General features: G+C 41.9%; 1 protein-coding gene and 1 long non-coding RNA gene across 2 annotated transcripts in view; one reads left to right on the top strand and one right to left on the bottom strand.

The window, feature by feature from the left end:
- Positions 1–9,529, bottom strand: part of PTEN (phosphatase and tensin homolog) — a 52,140-nt gene extending 42,611 nt beyond the window's left edge. Inside the window, exon 1 of the mRNA XM_081861876.1 lies at positions 8,708–9,529. Coding sequence (XP_081718002.1) covers positions 8,708–8,786 — 79 coding nt within the window. The 5' untranslated portion in view covers positions 8,787–9,529. The remainder of the gene's footprint in view (positions 1–8,707) is intronic.
- Positions 2,223–6,062, top strand: LOC309341996. The gene is made up of 2 exons (XR_014156645.1): positions 2,223–4,984; positions 5,860–6,062. It is a non-coding gene; the product is annotated as an uncharacterized lncRNA (long non-coding RNA).
- Positions 9,530–18,244: the final 8,715 nt, after the last annotated feature.

The following is an 18,244-nucleotide window of genomic DNA, read 5'->3' as shown; positions in this document are numbered from 1 at the left end:
AATATTTTCCAAGTAAAGAGATAAAGGCAAGTAGGAGACCATGGGCCCTCCTACATTATATTCAAATTTAAAATGACAGCACTAGTTAGGAACCACCACTTTCTAACTGAACTAATACATCTTATGGCAGACTTACTTGGCAGTAAACCTCACTGAGTTCATTGATATTTATACCCAAGTGTGCATGTATAGATTTCAATTAAGTTCTTAAAAACCTTAAAGATCAAATTCCAGTACATTAGTGCATGCATGTAAACACCAACTTCTGGGAGGAAAAAGGTCTGGGCATTACTTGTTTTGAAAATCACTCAGTTGGAAAGTTCTATGCATACATCATGTGAATAAGACATAATAAAACACCCTTTTAGGTGTTTTTATTCTACTGTCCCCTATCAATGTAAGGATTTTAAATTTGCTAGAGACTAAGGACTCATTTTCATTTAGTTGGGAAACACACAAATGGCCTGTTAAAACAAACAGCAAAGTAGTAATGGATTCTTACTGTAAAAATGGCATTTCTCTGAATTTTCAATCAAGTCTTCTTAAAGCTACTGAACTGTACCATTAGAATATTTACCAAAGCAGCAGTATGATGTTATTAACCACTGAAAACTCATATATATCTGCATAACACACACACGCAAAAAAAAAAATCCCTGCCAGGAAAAATACACTTTTTAAGCCAAACCAGAACTATTTTATAACTCATTATTCCTTTTGCATATTTTTTTCAGAGTCATCGCTACTTTCCCTAAAAATATGCACTACCACAAGGAAACTTTTCTGCATTAAAATATTACTGTATTCTATCATTGTTCTTGAGATAGGTACAGACGCATTTTTTTTAATCCAAAAAAATACAATCCACTGAGGATGTCAAATATATGGTCTTAAACTATAATACTGCTCTTTTCCCAATGAACATCTGGCGCAACTTTCAGAACATTTATGACCCGACTTAATTTATTTCATAGCAGAAAAAACATTTACTATCTACCCATCAAAAAAGCCTGTCCAGGGAGGAGGCCCCCCCATAATGGTTTTTCTATGGCAGAAGAATAAAATTCCCATTTTACGTGAAACTTGTTATATTGGGTAATATGAACTTTACCAAATTCATAAAAATCCAGGAGGATTAGAAGCATAAAAAATGAGTAACAGCTTTCACATACCAATATATGGCATGGGATGACTGTATTCATTGCACCAAAGGAATCAATTTATTTATTTTACTTACTTATTTATTCCATAAAAATTTATACACTGTATGATTGTAAAAAATCTCAAAGCACTTTACAGAAAACAAAACTGTAAAATAAAATAAAAAATTACAACCCTACATTAAAATCTACAAAAGTTAAAGTAATAAAACAGATTAAAATTATCTCAACTTTCTAAGTATTTTAGTAACCTTGTCTAAACAGGAATGCTATTAGCAGGTGCCAAAGAGTATGGTGAAGGTACCTGCTTTATCTCAATAGGCAGCGAGTTCCAAAGTGCAGCTGCTGACAAACTAAATAATTTTGTTCAAATAGCACTGAAACTACCTTTTTAAAGTATTTAACCCCACTGCTTTTTAGGTATTAGTAACAATATACAACAAAAAATGTGAGCAAAGGACACATACACTGCAGGAATACCAAGGGACACAATGCTTCTGTAAGCTATGTTAGCTTACAGTTAGAAGAATACATGACATTCTTCTGCAAGAACCATGTTAGTGGGGGCCAAGTCACATAATATTAAGAGAAACTGTGCTTAATTTGCACTAACTAGTGTTGCTAAGTACAAAGCCCATAGGAAAGGCATTCAGCAGTTTTCAGGAACTAGTGGGAAATGGAGATAAATATCAGATTTACAATAGAATTATTTCTGGTTTCTTTGCTGCCAAGAGTAAATGCACATTGTACATAGTATCGAACTTTATGAAAACGACGCATCCTTTCTGAGAGGAAGTGTACAGATTAGAAACATTATTTAGCCTTGTTTGCCCAACCACTGGAGAAATGGGAAGGTTCTGCTATTCAGAACTCTTCTTCCCCACCCCATTTTCTTTGGCACCACAAAACTAATGCCTTTACCAGTGTACCCCTTCTGGATGAAACTTCATCTACAGAACCAATATTGTTCATGTACATCACATACTTGCTTGATACACACACACACACACACACGGGGAGAGGGAGAGAGGGAGAGAGGGGGAGAGAGAGAGAGAGAGAGAGAGAGAGAGAGAGAGAGAGAGAGAAACACTGTATTTTAAGTTAGATATATCTTACAAATGGAGCCGCTAAAAATCTACAATCTGAAGCATTTTGTTTTAAGACATATATGTATGCGTTTATCTCTGTGCGCACAAATAAACACAGAATGAATCCAGTTCTCAAAGTGAATATCCTTACATAGCAAAAACAGGATCATACAAACTCCAGAGAGATGCATCAACAGGCTTGGGGGGAAACCAAGTTGTGTAGAAGTAAAAGCAAATTAGGAAATCCCTAAGGTGGGGGTACTCAAAAATCAGGACAATGACTGAGCATGCTCAGCAGCTATAGAGTGCAGACTGACTGTTGCAGGGGGGAAATACAAATCCTAGCGGTAGGCTAGAAAGAGCATGGTGGTTGGCTGACACCCTGAATGGGAGCACTCCATGCTGCAATCTTGTGTCTTCTATTTTAAGTACCTGTCATAAGAAAGCGCAAGTGCATACATGGAAATAAGCATCAAAAGTGGAAAGGTCTTCCAAACACTGCTTCCATTCAAACCCTGCCTTTCATTCTGGAACAGATTGTATAGCACCCTATCTGTCAGAAAAGACATACTACAATCACAAAAGTCATTGTGGTATAGTTAGTGGCAAGGATATCTGACTTACAGGAGAGAAGACATAGCTTCAGATCTCTCACTCAAAAAAGTCACTAGGTGACCTTGGGCAAGTCTTTCTCTCAGCCTAATCTATCTCAGATTATATACTACTCTATACTGCTAAAGTATAGCCAAGTATTCACAGAAACATGCATTCAATTTAGCCAGTCCAATAAAAAGGCAGGTTATTTCTGGATCCGTTTTACACAGGAATTACATTTTAGGCTGGTCCAACCTAAATCCACAATACCAACACTTATAGGTTGATTTACAATATTTTGAACTCTTTAAGCAAGATAAAATTGACATACTAAGAATAATATTTCATGATCTTCACAAATACAAAAGTTAAACAATCTTATTGAAGTTAAACAAAATCCTATTGAATCAGCTAGCCAAATATAGCCAAAAGGCAGTTCATAGCTGCACAGCAGCAGTGTTGCCATTTTGATTTTGCCTTTTGTGGTAGGATGCAACCGGCTAAACCATGATGCAGAGAGAAACTAAACTCTCAAGACAAAAAGCAGGATCTGTCTCTAAAGGCTAAAAAAACCTGAGAATCAACCACTCAACCACTCAAAATGCACCTATCAAGACTGCATGACCAACAGTCCATTCAAATGGAAAGCTTTGCTACTGGGGGTGGGGGGAGTAACTACCTGTTGAACCTATGCTGAAAAAACAGAGACAAAGTGAAGGGAGTTCCATCTCTCTGGAAAACTACAGTAAGCCACTGAGCATTCCCAGAGGCAGAAAGAAGTCCAGATAGAGAAGCAGTCTCCCAGAAGCCTGCATTATATTCACTAAATTAAAAAAGGATGAAAAAGATTATTACTAGAGATGATGTGTTTGTGTTATATAATCCAACTGACAAGGTACACTCCATTGCAGACTACCATCTACTTTGTGTGGTACTTGGCTCACCTCAAAGCAGGTAAAACATTATTTGAGACCCAAGACAGCAAATGAAAATGTGCAGTTAACACCCTGAATTTCTACAAATTTTCCATCTTTGAAACACTTGTGTTAACAAGGGACGCTACTGACAGAGTAAGCCATTCTACCTTCTGCACACCATAATCTGGACATTTGCAAACTAAAATGTTTATTTTATTCCTAAACTCTTAGGAATATGGGTATAGGGAAATCCTGGGGAAGACTCAGCTTTAAAGCACTTCTATGCAATATCTAAAAACCATGATATTTATAGGTATCCATTATATGCATCATTACTCTGAAATAGTGGTTTTGTGTCAGAATTAGTGAAAATAAACTGTAGATGCTAAAAAATTATTTTCAGTGGGACATGGGAAGTGTACTCCTTACCCACCAGAAAGGACAGAAAGTGGTGTTTTCCATGCTACTTGACAGATGCTGAAGATGCTTATGAGTGCACAGATTGACTTGTAAATTACAGATATTAAATGTGTAATTTGTAACACAGTTCAGAATCTAAAGAGATTTAAAATATTGCTGTAAAAATGCATTGTGTCTCCTACGTCTAAAATAAAGCCTCTGATTAATCTATCCTCAATATGGGAGGAGATACTTTAAAAAGCAGTTTGAAGTGAGTTTATAAAGACGGATGCACAAGCATCAGAATATAACACATTTTGCATTCATAAAGGCCCAAAGTTCAAAACCTAGAACTCCAATTAAAAGGTGTATTCAACAGTAAGGCTGAGAAACACCTTCCTGAGGTCATGGAGTGCCACTGCCAGTCCAAACAAGTAATATTAATCTAGGCAGAGCAATGGCCTATCTTATACACACTCACAAAGTCATAATCAGGAAAAAAAACAATGCCATTTTCAGTGCAAATTAATGTATAAGTTACTCACCATTTCAAAGTTTCTACTAAAACACAGATCATATAGGTACTGCTTGTACTACAACTATTACTGACGAAAAGAGGACCAAAAGTTGAGACTTAAACTGTGTACACAGTAACACTTGTTAATTGTTAACTTCATGTTTAACTTGTATAACTTTACAAATCTGCACATTCTATATACAACTTTCTAAAACACAAGTTAAGTAATTCCAGCTGAAGGGGATGCCATTCCACATCACTTGAAAGAAATGAGGAAAAATCAAAGGAACTACAACAAGAATCAATCAGGTATTTAAATTTACCACTATGTACCAAAACTATATGATCTCAGACGTACACACAATAAGAGAATCTATTAACTATCTATTTTAATGACTTTCAAATTGGCAAAATAGAATAATTACACCTTTTGCAAATAAAATGTAAATCTTAAGGAAATTAAGGTAAATTCTACTACCTCTTTCAGGATCAAATATCCACTCTTATTCACATACTATGACTTACATTGTACTCATATACAGAGTAACAGCTAATTTTTAAAAAGCATGCAATCTTTCAGATTAGAAATTCTACCTATATTAGGCTGCAGTCCTAAACACATGAACATGTAAACTGCATTGAACACAGAAGATCTTACTTCCATGAAAATATCCACTATTACTCCGTTTATCGGGTATTTTAAGTGCACAGCAATTTAGATTTTGATAACAATGCCCCTCCTAAAAAGAAAGGATGAAAAGACAGATATACTACAGAAACAGAATTTAAAATATACGAAGTTATGTCTGAGAAATCAAGACATCCCGTTCTGTTTTCATTAAAGCTAGGTACCGGTAACTAAATTTACAAAATCCAAACTACAGCACTGCCTTAATCATATGTACTCTGAAGTAAGCTCTATTTAATTCAATGAGACTTATTCACAGGTACATGAGTTTTGGACTGAAGTCTCCCAAGCCCACTTACCTGGGAGTAAGCCCCATTACATTAGGTATTACATTCCACTGAAAGCAATGGAAGAGGATTTACAATACGTAATTCTAAGCATGTATACTCAAAAGTAAAGTCTCCCCAAGTTTAAACAAGCTCAACCAAGTATGAACAGGATTGCAATTAGCTGCAACTAACTTCTGTTTGATCATGTACACTGTCTTTCATATTAGCGAACAGGACATATAATTACTTGTCTCATCAAGTTAAGTAGGAAGTACAATTTTCTACAAATGGAAGAAGTGAAATATTTCCAGGCTACATCTGAGGAAGAAATACCCATGCCACAGCACAACTACAATCCTTAGGTACCATAATTGATTCCAGAGGAGTAATTCTGAAATAGGTATTTTCATTTATTGCTTTTTGTATATATGACTAAGACATGCCTTGTACAATATTTCTATGCTTACCAATAGGTTATTTCTATATATGAGTTGATTTAATTTAAAATCTATTGGCTTAATAAATGGTTTGGATTATTTTTGTTTGTCTAACAGCACAGCCATAGGTATGTTTTCTCAGAAATAAGCCCATCTAAGTTCAATGGGACATGCAACATAACACTATACATATTTCCTTGGAAGCAATCTGTGTTCAGCGAAGCTTATTCCCAGGGATAAGTTTGCAACCTCAAGCTCCAAGAAATGTTGCTAATATTGCAGCCTAAGACAGTGGTGAGCAGACCTCAGGTTTGCAGAATCTACTTATTTTTTACCTTAACTCCAAGACCCAACAACTAAAGCCAGGTACAAAAGACATTCACTTAGAATTAAAGAAAAGGATGTCTCTGAGCAGCTACTGATCAAAAGAACCAAAAATGAGTTCAGTTACTTCCTACAAAAATCTATTCTTGGTTACCCAAAGGTTTGCTTATGTCAGCAACTTATTTGGGGAGGGGGGCACTTTGTTGTTCTTATTGTTAAACAATTTGAGACTCAGATCTTTGGATTATTGCAGTAGAGCAAGAATATCTGTCAGTAGATTCTGATCTAACTTCTGCCTGTGCCTGGCCTAAGAGATTCATTTTAACCTTGTGATGTGTGAAGAGATTTCAACTTATTAAATGGCTGGAGGATTCTCCAATACACTGGTGACACTTTACTGTTCCAGTATCAAATATATAACCTTTGGATTCTCCGTGCTACAACTTCACACACACTGTCCAACAGTGAGTTAAAAGAGCTGTCTTTCAATTATGTATTGGAATAAGAACTAACTAGTTTTCATTTTTTAATATTTTTTAATGCTGTTAGCAGAAACACCAGTGGCAAGATAATTTGAATTTTCTTGCTCTATGATCAAAAATCTTACAATGTAAAAGCAGCTCTATTATTCATATATTTAAAATAATCAGTGATATAATTAAGTTATCACTTTCGTGCAGTGTGAATTGCTTGCTACAATATCAGCAGCACAAATATACTATACATATTTACCTGGCAGTAAGCCCACTGAACATAGTCATACTTCTGAGGAAACATACCCAAGTACTGCAAATGTGGTAAACTAATTGAAAGATGGAATGTAATTTGAGCTAATAAAAAAAAAATTTAAGTTTTGTTGCTTAAACGAGTATTTTATTATAAGAATATGTATCTTTCACCAATTAAGAATACCTAACATTCAAAAGATTAGAAAAACCACCAAAGGGTTAAGCAGATGTAACAAACTGTTTGGTAAGCAGTTCTGAACACTTGAGATTCCAATTAGAGAAATATAGAGTATGACCACAGAGCCTCTCAATACAAAATCTTTACAAATTTAACAGCCTCCCGCCCCATAAAACCACCTATCTCATCAGTATTCCTTCTAAAGAGATATTAGCCTAATGCTGGTATACTGTACTGAAAAAGTGTTCCCACTTTCATTGTTTCTCAAATTTACTAGGCTACAATTTAACACAGAATCACTTCCCTATAACATGCTGTTTCTATTGGGGGAGGTAAAAGAATTCACAATGTTAAACAATGTAGGCATTTGCAGATGCAACATAAACTATTGGATGAAAGTTTTGTTAAGAACCAACTTCCCAGTTCTAACTGCTTTGGGGTCATATTATCAATGCAGTATTTTAGGACTGTTAAAAGAAAATTGTCTTCTCATCCCTATGTATTTAAAGTGATGCTGCCATCAACCATGGGTACATCAACCACACCAACACTTTAACAGAAAATAGTTACTGCAGTAATAGTCTGAAGCTTATTAGGTACTTTTAAGTAGGATGTAACACCCCACATTAAATGCATGTTAAATAATGCCACGCAATAATTTTATTCCAAATGACCACTAATACTCTTTGCTTAAAACATATAAATATGCATTAATCTATGTGGCATTATCATTTAGGAGTTTTATTTTAATAGCTATGATAAAACACAAAAATTGCAACTTATGAACAACCCTCAATCTACTCATTCTACAGGCAAGAAAAGGAACAACACTAAGTACTGTAAATTGACTCAGTGTGCATTTTCTATACTCCAAAAAGGAGCATTTTCCAGAAGACAAAAGGCATTACAAACTAACCAACCAGATCTTTGTCACTGTAACTGGTAAAGTCTTAAACAGACGAAGCTGCAATCCTAGATTGCACTACACCATGTATCGCATTATACAAAAGACACTGAAAGAAACATGCTAGATAATCGCTGCATAATTCTGATGCAACAGCTGTATGTGCACTACTGCTTTCCACTTGAATTTCATCTCTACCTTTTAGTGCCAGGCCTAGGCCTGAGCCTGCCAGATTCTAGCTGCTGCAAATCAGCGAGGGGGGGAGGGGAGGCGAGGCGAGGGGGGAATCACAGCAGCTTTTTTGAAAGAATTACCTAAGGGGGAGAGAGAAAGCGATGAGGGACAGGGGGACACAGGTCTCCCTTTGACTGAGGGTGGGGGTGGGGAGTACAGGGAGGGTGGGGGGAATTTAAGACATATGGGTTCCACCTCCCCTAAGGAAGAAGAAAAAATGAAAAGCGTCCCCGGCCCAGCCAGGCCAGGCCTGCACAAAATTTGGGATACAGGTCAGGTCTAAATCGAAGCCATCCTCCTGGTATCGCCTTTTGTTCCTGCTGACGATCTCTTTGATGATGGCGGTCATGTCTGGGAGCCGGGAGCCGCTCAGGAACAGCGCGGATAGGCACGGCGGCGGCTGCAGGGCGCAGATGGCTCGGAGCCTCGGCGGAGGAGGCTGTTCCCCCACCTCTCCCCGCCGCCGGTGATGAAGAGGGCGGCCGCGGCGGCGGCTGGAAAGCGATGCTGCTGCTGCTGCTGCTGCTGCTGCTGCTGCTGCTCCTTCTTCGGGCGCTGCGAGGACGGCGGCACCGCGGACAGGGCCCGCTGCTGCTGGTGGTTGCGGCGGCAATTCAGGCGAAGGCCCCGCAGCGGCACAAGGGCCCTGGCCAGAAGGCGGCGGCGGCTGCGGCTGCTGCAAGGAAAGTCCTCCTGCCGCTGCTGCAGCTCCCGCCACTGGCGCGGCTCCCCTCAGCTCAGGCAGGCTATACCTTGAGCGCGGCGGCGGCGGGGGAGAAATGGGGCCCCGAGTCTCCTTAGCGCTGCTGCTGCTGCTGGGCGAGAAAGAGGAACCGCCGCCGCCGCCGCCGCGCTCCCTTTCCCTCTCGCTCGAACGGCGGCGCTCCAGCACAAACGGTGACAGCAGCTCCGCGGCCGCGGCGGGGCTCTGGGCCCCCGGCTGGCTTCCTTCTCTCCGCGCCCCCCGCCGAGCACCGCACCCCGCGTGAACCGGGGCCGGGCGGGCGGGCGGGCGGGCAGGCGAGCAGGCTGAGGCTTTTCCGCGGAAGGCGGCCGGCTTGAAAGTTTCGGTGCTCCTTTGGCTCGCACCTCCGGTGGTTGGGGGGGGGAGGGCAGCAGGCGGGGAAAAGGGGGGGAAGGAAAGGGAGGGGGAGGCGGCTGGGCCTGGAGGGAGGGAGGGAGGGAAGCGGAGAGGGAAAGAGCAAGCTCAGGTCCTGAGGGGCGCGCGGGGCTGGAGGCTGCCCCGTGTCATTTTCCTTTTCTCTGCTGCCGCCGACGTTATAGTTCCCTCTCCCTCAGTCCATCGGGGCGAGCGCGCTCCCTCGTCGCCTCAGCGCCAGATCTCTGTCACCGCGAGCGAGCGCCACCCCCCCTCCCTCCCTCACACCGCCGCTCCCGCGTCGTCGCCGCTGCTGCTGCTGCCGTCTCCGCCGCGCGCCCGGCTTCCACGAGCGTCACTGCCGTCAGTTCGTTCGACCGTTCCCCGGCCGTTGGGCTGTGGCTCCCGAGCCCCAGCGCCAACCGCCTGAGCTTCAAACTGCCATCATGGCTGCAGTTTCCGAGAGGAGGGGGGTGGAGGAGGAGGAGAATGAGGGAAGGGAAGCAGGGAGGGGGGAAGGGAGAAGAGGGAACGGCAGCGAGAGAGGGAGAAAGAAGCGGGTGGGAGGGGGGGGGAGAGACTCAGAGAGAGAGAGAGAAAGAGAGAATCGGAGCTACGGCACCAGTCCTCGCTTAGGTCCTTCCGCCGTTGCTGCCGCCGCGTACGAAAAAATTAGTTCTCTACCGCCACATCACCGCCTCCTCGGCTCCAGCGGGCTCGCTGCGCGCTCTGGCCAAGTAGCAACCCCCTCCCCCTACCGCCGCCGTCCAGGTTCCTTATAGCGCTTAACGAGAGGAGGTTTGGCTCTTCTCACACGGAAGGGTCTGGCCGAGACATAACCGATCAAAGGGGGGGGGGAGGGCGGGAGGAACAGGGAGAGCGCGCGCGCGCACACACACACGTACTGAGTGGCGGAAGGATACAATAGACTATTGCCTCATTGCAATGACGGGCTGATTCCCTGCGGAGTCACGTGACGAGCGCTAGGAGCGGGGGGACTTCCCGCTTCCCTGTCTTCCTAACCACAGCCGCTGCCAGCTTCGACCGCGCTCCTATGCAGCGACGGGGCTTTTTTTCCTCTTCTTAAGTGGTCAGGTTTTTTGTACTTTAGTAACAGGGACTGGAGATATTAGACGTTGGCCGTTGCAAATCTTGTCGCTTGAAGTCCGGGCCGTTTGCAAATATGGTAGCCAAAGTGACGGGGGGGGGTAGCCTGACCTCGCCTGCTCTTGCGCTTTTTGCAGCAGTTTGGTTTTTGTAGAAATCGGCAGGTGCAAGTTTGCAACGGTTATCGCCTGATAATGTCTGCAGATATGTGCGTGTGCGCGCTTTAATGTTGGTAAAATTAACAGATTGGGCCTTGGAAAGCTGGTTCCTTCAGCAGCATTATTCGATAGAAAGCGGTGGGCGAAATGGGTGGCTGCGTCGTCCTTTCAGCAAAGCTGAGCGTTGGATCCCTGCAATGTGGCTCTTAACCTCCTGCCTGGTGTTGGATCTTTAAAAAATAAAAAAGTGTTCTTTCTCAGTCCTGTAGACACCTGTAAACTTTTAACAGGGAAGGGTTGCCTTTCGTGGCTTTGCGTGCCTAGTTGCTGATGTCACCCGGCGCTCAAAAAACTGACAGCAAAGTCGCCCTGGTCACAAGTGGCTGCAGGAAAAGAGAAGCCAGGCCAGGCGAGTCGGGGCGATCGTGCAAGAGCAAGTAGTGATCAAAAGCAGCGGGGCGAATACAGGGAAGTGCCAAGAGCAGCCCTGAACGCGGTGGCCCCCAGGTGGCTGCAACGCAGCGCGAACTATCAGCAGCAACCCTTCGCTCCATGGCTTCCGTCTGAGCTTGGTCTTTAACAGCGAAGCATGGCAAGAAACGGATGCAGCGGTCGCCAGGGCTGCTGCGCCACCTATTGCCTTGGAAGAGGAAACCGCAGTTGCAATGAGCGCGCGCAACGCCCGCCCTCACCCCGCCGCTGTCCTGCTCCTCAAAATTCCCAGGGCCACCGGCCCAGTCGGCCCCACCCACCTCTTGTTAGGGCACCCAAGCTATGCTTCAGTGCTTGCACGTCAAAAAAATAAAGAAATACATGGGCTACTGGTGGGGTAATACTCAAAGCCAAACAGCAGCGAAAAGCAAAACTGATCACACACCTCTGCTTTCCCAACCTTTAAAAAATGTTCTCCATTATGTGGGCTAGAGAAGACATTAAAATATTTATCAGTCCCTTAGGATTCCATGGTCTTATGTGGAAACTTATCTTGCACATGCTGCAGATTTAGAGTTGCCAACCGATAATTTTTAGCAAACTATATCTTGTGTCTTTTACAGCATTGTACAGTACTTTGCTTTGCATCAGTTTACAGTCTCCCCCCCCCCAGGCTGATGAACATTTTTCAGCTGATGGTCCTTCACCTTTGTGAGGACAGATGGGGAGAATTCATTAGCTTTTCTGCAACGTTCCTGTCTTAAGTGGTTGTCTCATGCCTTGGTGCTCTGGTGGCCTGGCTAGTTCTTTGGTAATTTTCCTGCCTTTAGTGAATTTTAATGTATCTATCATGAGAAAGTATGAGCACTTGGACTTTACTCGTTTTAGTTATTCTGTTATAAACTGTGGCTGTGAACCATTAATATGCACACTTTAGTTTTCCTGCTTCCCTTCCAGGAACTCTCTCATCAAACATCCCTAAAAAGCTTTTAAACTAACTTGAATTTTAAAAAGGCTCAGGTGCTTCTAAAAGGGTTCACAGAACACTCTAGAGAACATGCACTATTTTTAAACTCTGATTACTATCCTACCATTTTTATTACTAAACTCACATCAGAATGTAATGAAGATTGTGATTTCTCCCCTTTCTTCAAAAGATGTAGAAATGTATTTTATTCATTTATAATAATGGTTGCAACTTCCTACCAGCTAATAGTTTGCTTATGGAATCCACTCCACTTGGGGCTCCGATAAAAGGGGGAGGGCACAATGGTTTCCTAAACAAAACAAGTGGAATTGCATCTATTTCCTTATTTTGCACATTAGTAGTTATTTCATTGTAACTACTTTCACATAGTTCACTTTAGAATGAAGGAGAAACCTTTAGGACAGTAGATATTTAAGTTGATGCTACACCATTTATGAATGCCATGCCATGAGACTGCTTAGTACAACAACAATATTGCTGCACACCAATCCCCGAATGGTGCAGGATTCCAGGCATTCCAGGTTCCATGCTTACACGGGGTGCATGTTTCCTTTTGGAAATGAGACATAGTGGAGACTGTGGTGTCTTTATGTTATGTGGTTTATTTACACATATATACAGCCCAAGCCTGCAATGGAGGGGTTCACAGCATTAACACCTCAAAAGGGTCTTGTTTCTCCCATAGCTGCAGCCTTGCATTCAGCCACAGCGCTCTCTGCCTTCATCAGCCAGCAACCTTTTTTCCCCTTTGGGTCATATTACAGCCAACTCTCAACTCTGACCTTGTTGTTTTCGCTATTTAAAAACTGGAGGAAGGGCCCTACTCATTTGGTGTCTAGCACAGAGTCCCCCCTCTCCTTTGCTCTCTTAATGGCCTATCACTTTTCCTTTGCTCTTTTCTTAATGGCCCATCATTAGGAGATTGCCTGAAGCTTGCCTGGTTTATATTTTTAGCACTTTTCGATACAGGGATTTAAAAGGTCTGGCACCCAGTTTAACATCCCAAGCCCTGATTAAATTCTAACACTTCCTGGATCCATGTATTATGGATGTCTGACACCCACATAGCTATTCTAAGTATCAGTCCACCAGTCTTTATTATTGCACTAATACCCCAAGTCCATTGTTACTGTCAAAACATCATTGCTATAAAGGAATTGTTTAGACAATAACATTTGAGTTCGCTCGCAGTCCAACTTTATTGGACTTGTAAGTAGAGTTCTAGGAATATTTTTTGGGAAAGCCCATGAACTTAAGCTCTTGAGAACTGCATGTAGATGCTACATGTAATAACAGGTTCAAAGAGAAGATCCAACTCCAACTTCTGTGCCTTGAACATATCATGTGAAACTTCTTCACCATGCATTTTGGAAATAATTGCATGCTCACATGCATTTTGTTTTTTCTAAGGCAACTTCAGCTATTCCTAGGGAGGTGTTGGTTCTCCTACATCCTTTCTACCTCCAGATGCTTACTGTGAGAATTGTGCAATTGTGTATTCATTGAAATCATTTGTACCTGCTTTAATTAAAAATGGTTTTGCATTTTCAAGGTTATTTCCTATCTAGGAGCCTCTAGAGACACATTTAATGCATGCCTCAGATTGCACGAGGGTAGAAAAGATTGGGAGGGGGGAGATTGCTTCACCTTGGTAACAAGGAATCGTTACGGGGCAGGAACTAAGGAGGGGGCAAGAACAGAACAAGCTGGTCACAGATGAGGCCTCTGGTGTCCCATTTGCATATTTTTGTCTACAAACATTTCTGAAGTGTTTGAAGAGGGGAAGCCCCTATTCACAGCCATACTGTCTGATTTTCTTTGCAGCAACACTGCATGTTGACATCACAGCTCAAGCAAGGCGGTTCTGGTACATCATTTATAACTACCGTAGCTCCAAACAGCCAGCTGGTTTCAGAAGGAGGTGGAATGCACTCCACATCCTCCTCAATGGTTGTATATGATTACTGCAATAGAATGAAACTGGCCTATACTAGGTGCTTGGCTCATCTGTATAAGTGCTACATTTTTTTCATTCTTTGCAAAAACTCAGCACATCTACAGTGAGGATGTAAAAGTTAAGTAACCTCCTAGTGCTTGCTTCAACCTTTCATCCTTTTCAACTGTTTCACTGTTAGGCCAAAATATGTAACCCAATTATTGCTATGTACACTTGTATTCGCTGCTTTTTTACCTCCCAATTATTTCCCTATATAAAAACTAAATCCCAAAACAAAAATGATGGAACAATGCCACCAGTGCAAGCCATGCTAGGTAGCATGTTCCAAACCAGCAGCTGAAGACCATTAACTGATAGTTAAGAAAACTGAGGTACAGTGAGAAAGCAAATACTTCAGAGACCTATAATGGGCTATATAGCTCGCCACTTGAAATGTGTCTCAGTACCCACATTAACAAAAGCAAATGGCTTTAATTTCTAGGCCTGCTTGTCTCAGTTTAAATATATTATCATCCAACAGCTCAGCCCGTGCTGGACATTAGCTGCAAAACCATGAAACAATAGAACAAACATTAAATCAGATGTACAGTGTAGGGACTTACTACACATACTTGCCTTTAAAAAAAATTAACTTTGCTAGGGGCAAAATTGTATCAACTCAGGATTTTCTCTTACAAGTCACCTTTAGCAGCAGCTATTTATATAGCAAGCTCTTCAGGGTAAAGAACACATCTTAATCTGTGTTTGCAAAGCACAGTGTAAATTTAAAGTCCTGTAAAAGTGGAATGTCCGGGAATAATAAAGCTGTATGAGCTTTATAATGAACTGTTTGCCTCTCAAGTGGGATGAAATAGAATCCTCCAAGCCAGTTTTTGTTTGGTTTGGTAACAGCTCCCCCATCATTTTCCCCCACCCACTTTACAGAACACGACAAGATGAGTCACACAACTCTCTTTTCGGGAATGTCAACAAAAGAGACTAAAGACTGTGCAAAATTACATAATAAACTATATAAAACAGAAATTAGCTTGCCATTTGCAAACTGCAAGGCTGACAATTTTCATACAATAGTAAGACCACTGTAGTTAAACTAGTGTTTTCATTATTAGTGGCGTAATATGGAGTAGCCAGGAGTAGCCCTCTGGATGTAGTCTAGCAGATGTAGACCAGTGGTATGTAGGCTTGGTCAGATGGTAGGTAGTCCAACAACATCTATCAGTCTCTACCAAAAAACAGTAAAAAGTCTGCCTGATAAAAGCCACATCTTAACAAGACAGCAGAACAAAACAGGAAGGCTTACTTGAGAAGGGTATTCCATAATCCTGACATGGCAAATGAAATGGCCTTCTTTCACAAAGTCAATGGTGGAACCCAGTGCAGGATCTCTTGAGTTCTCAGGAATGAATGTATAGAATATGGTCCCTAGGCCATTCAGTGTTTTTCCAGACACCTTGAATTAAGCCACCAAACAAGCAGAAAATCAATGGAAATTACAAAGGGGCATAGTAACGTGCTCTTTCCAAACAGCCCCAGACAAAAACCTGACAGCAATCTTTTGGACCTCATGCTTTTCAATGGCAGCTCCACGTAAAATTTGGTAAATGTGACTAGTTTGGAGTTTTTAAAACATGGAAAAATCATAAAGGTTTATTTATTTTGATTTTCATATCCTACTCTGGTTTGGGGAGGTTGTGGGAGCTTATTACAGAATTAAATTTTATATATTCCACGTCTGTCACAAGACTCAAAATTGCAGTGTATAAATTATCCCAGAAGGAAAAGAGGAGACTAAAAGTTGGCCAAGGTCCAACTCTCATTAGTAAAGCTGCTTAACTAGTACTTGTCCTAGTTCACACTGTGGACTCCATAGAAAACTCCATCTTATTGCAGCTCAAGTAAACTAACAGTCCATCCTTCTGATTCTTCAAATTTCTGCCAATATGTTCAGTAAAAAAAAAGACAGGTCACGTGATTACAAGGTCAGAGTTAAGCAAGCCTACCTGGTATGGGGAGGAAAGAGTTATGGTGGATGCAGTAACAAATCTGAAATAGATTGGGAGCAGGCAGTGTTTTTCCTCCCCCCCTCCCCTTTGCATCCGTGGGCCCCCTTCACTCAGAATGTTCCCTGCAATGGTCCCAGTGAGAGGGAAAATTAGTAAATCAGCTGGTACTTCCGCCCCCTGTTTCCCCTTCTCAGGATTGAGAGGACTTTGGGATCCAGCATTCCCTCTTTTTGCCATTACAGCCAGCATGACAGCAAGAAGAGTGAAGGGCAGTTCTGAACATGCAAGAGGGAGATTTCCAAGGACAAACGTTTTCATTCATGGGTCTCCCTCTTCACAAGCCCCATAGGATCGTTCTATAAATCTCCTATTTAAATAAATGGGACTTAACTTTGGCTGCATTGTGCCCATACTGTACATAATATTCATATCATAATATATAGCTCTAACAAGGGGATCTGCAACAAAAGTTGTTGTGTATAGTACTCCTGTTCAGGGCACAAACCACTCAGGAAACCCATCTGCTGTGCCTTCCGCCACCCACACTTCTGCTTTTCCTGTTCCCCACCCACCCAACAGACAACCAGCATTTCATAGCCACTGAGCATGCTCACTGAATTGGTATATTTGGGGTAGGGGGGGCTGCCCCCTTAGGGTCTTTTTTTCTAAGGGGGGGAATATTTCTGCAAATCTTGGGGCTTGTAGAAGTCTGCTGATACCTCTCTCTTGTACCTGGTGTCAAGGATTAACACTCAGAGAACGAGTTTGCTATTCATATATCATATGAATTTGCAACTAGCTGGTACATTGTAGTGGTCAGACAGTGTCAAATTCAGATCTGGGGGTATCTGGGTACAAATTCCCACTCAACCATTAATTTCACTGCTTGATCTTTGGCCAGCCATTGTCTCTCAGCCTAACCAACCTCACAGGGTTGTTGTAAGGATACACCGGAGAGGGGAGACAGACATCTATGCCACCTTGATTTTCTTCTACAGTAATAAAGAATATATATAAATATGATTAATGCAAGTGTGTTGCAATAATTCTATAATTACTACCTAGTTCAGTTTGCCATAGCTTTCCAACCACTCAGAAATAAAATGAAGTGGTGACATACTGTTTTACAAATACATTCAAGGGCATTCTTCCACATGCAGGTAAATCAGAAGTTGCAGGTGGCCTACTTACAATAACATAGCTCCGGGTTATAGAGATAGGGAAAGCGAGCACAGCTGAACAGTTAGGAAAACACAGCATCTGGAACCATTTTATGCCTCATCTATCAATCTGCTTTATGGGACTGGAGAATTAACATTTCAAACCACACATCATTGCTTCATGACTGATATATCCCAGAACTGTGGTCATTACTTCACCCCAAAGCAATGCGGATGGACATCTGCAGAGGTCACATTGAAGGATCATGGGTAACTACCTTCCAATGTCTTTCAATTAAAAGTTGCAATAAAATTTTATATGTTATAAAGTTAGCAGAGACTGTAAGAAATATTCCAATATAACCCCACATTTCCACATCTCCAAAGGTCTTTTAAACATCTCAGTAAGCTTATATTTCTCAGTGACAGCAGGGGGGCAAAAAAACCATGAATACCTTCAGATAAATGCAGCAGTGTTTTTTTAAAAAGTCATTTCAAAGTTAAGAGTTTCTGCACAACTTAAGAGGCTTGGTGTCCTACAGTGTAGCTCTTGTATTATTTGATAATTCTACCCCCACCCCCTACCCCCCCAAAACGAAGACACATTTAGGAAGTGTTGTATTAAGAACTATTTGTCATGCTGGAATAGATTGGCCAAGCTATAGGAAATATATTCGATATACTGCTTCATCCCCAATCCCAGCCCACAATTTCACCAATGTAGCGTTAAAGTTGGAGAAGAGAAGAATCTACTCATAGGCTTTTATGGTTCATTGAAGCTGCAGAGATCTGCACAGTCCTGCATCAGCCACAGGGACTGGAGTTTCCAGAGAAGCAGGGCAGTCTCAACTCGCTCAGCATTGAATTCACCTTCACTGGCACAAGCCACTACTTGCATAACAG

The sequence above is a fragment of the Podarcis erhardii genome (genome assembly GCF_964252035.2).
Source record: "Podarcis erhardii genome assembly, chromosome: 5".
Lineage (NCBI taxonomy): Eukaryota > Metazoa > Chordata > Lepidosauria > Squamata > Lacertidae > Podarcis > Podarcis erhardii.
The sequence above is the reverse complement of the archived record's forward strand: the minus strand, read 5'-3'. Positions and strand labels throughout refer to the sequence as shown.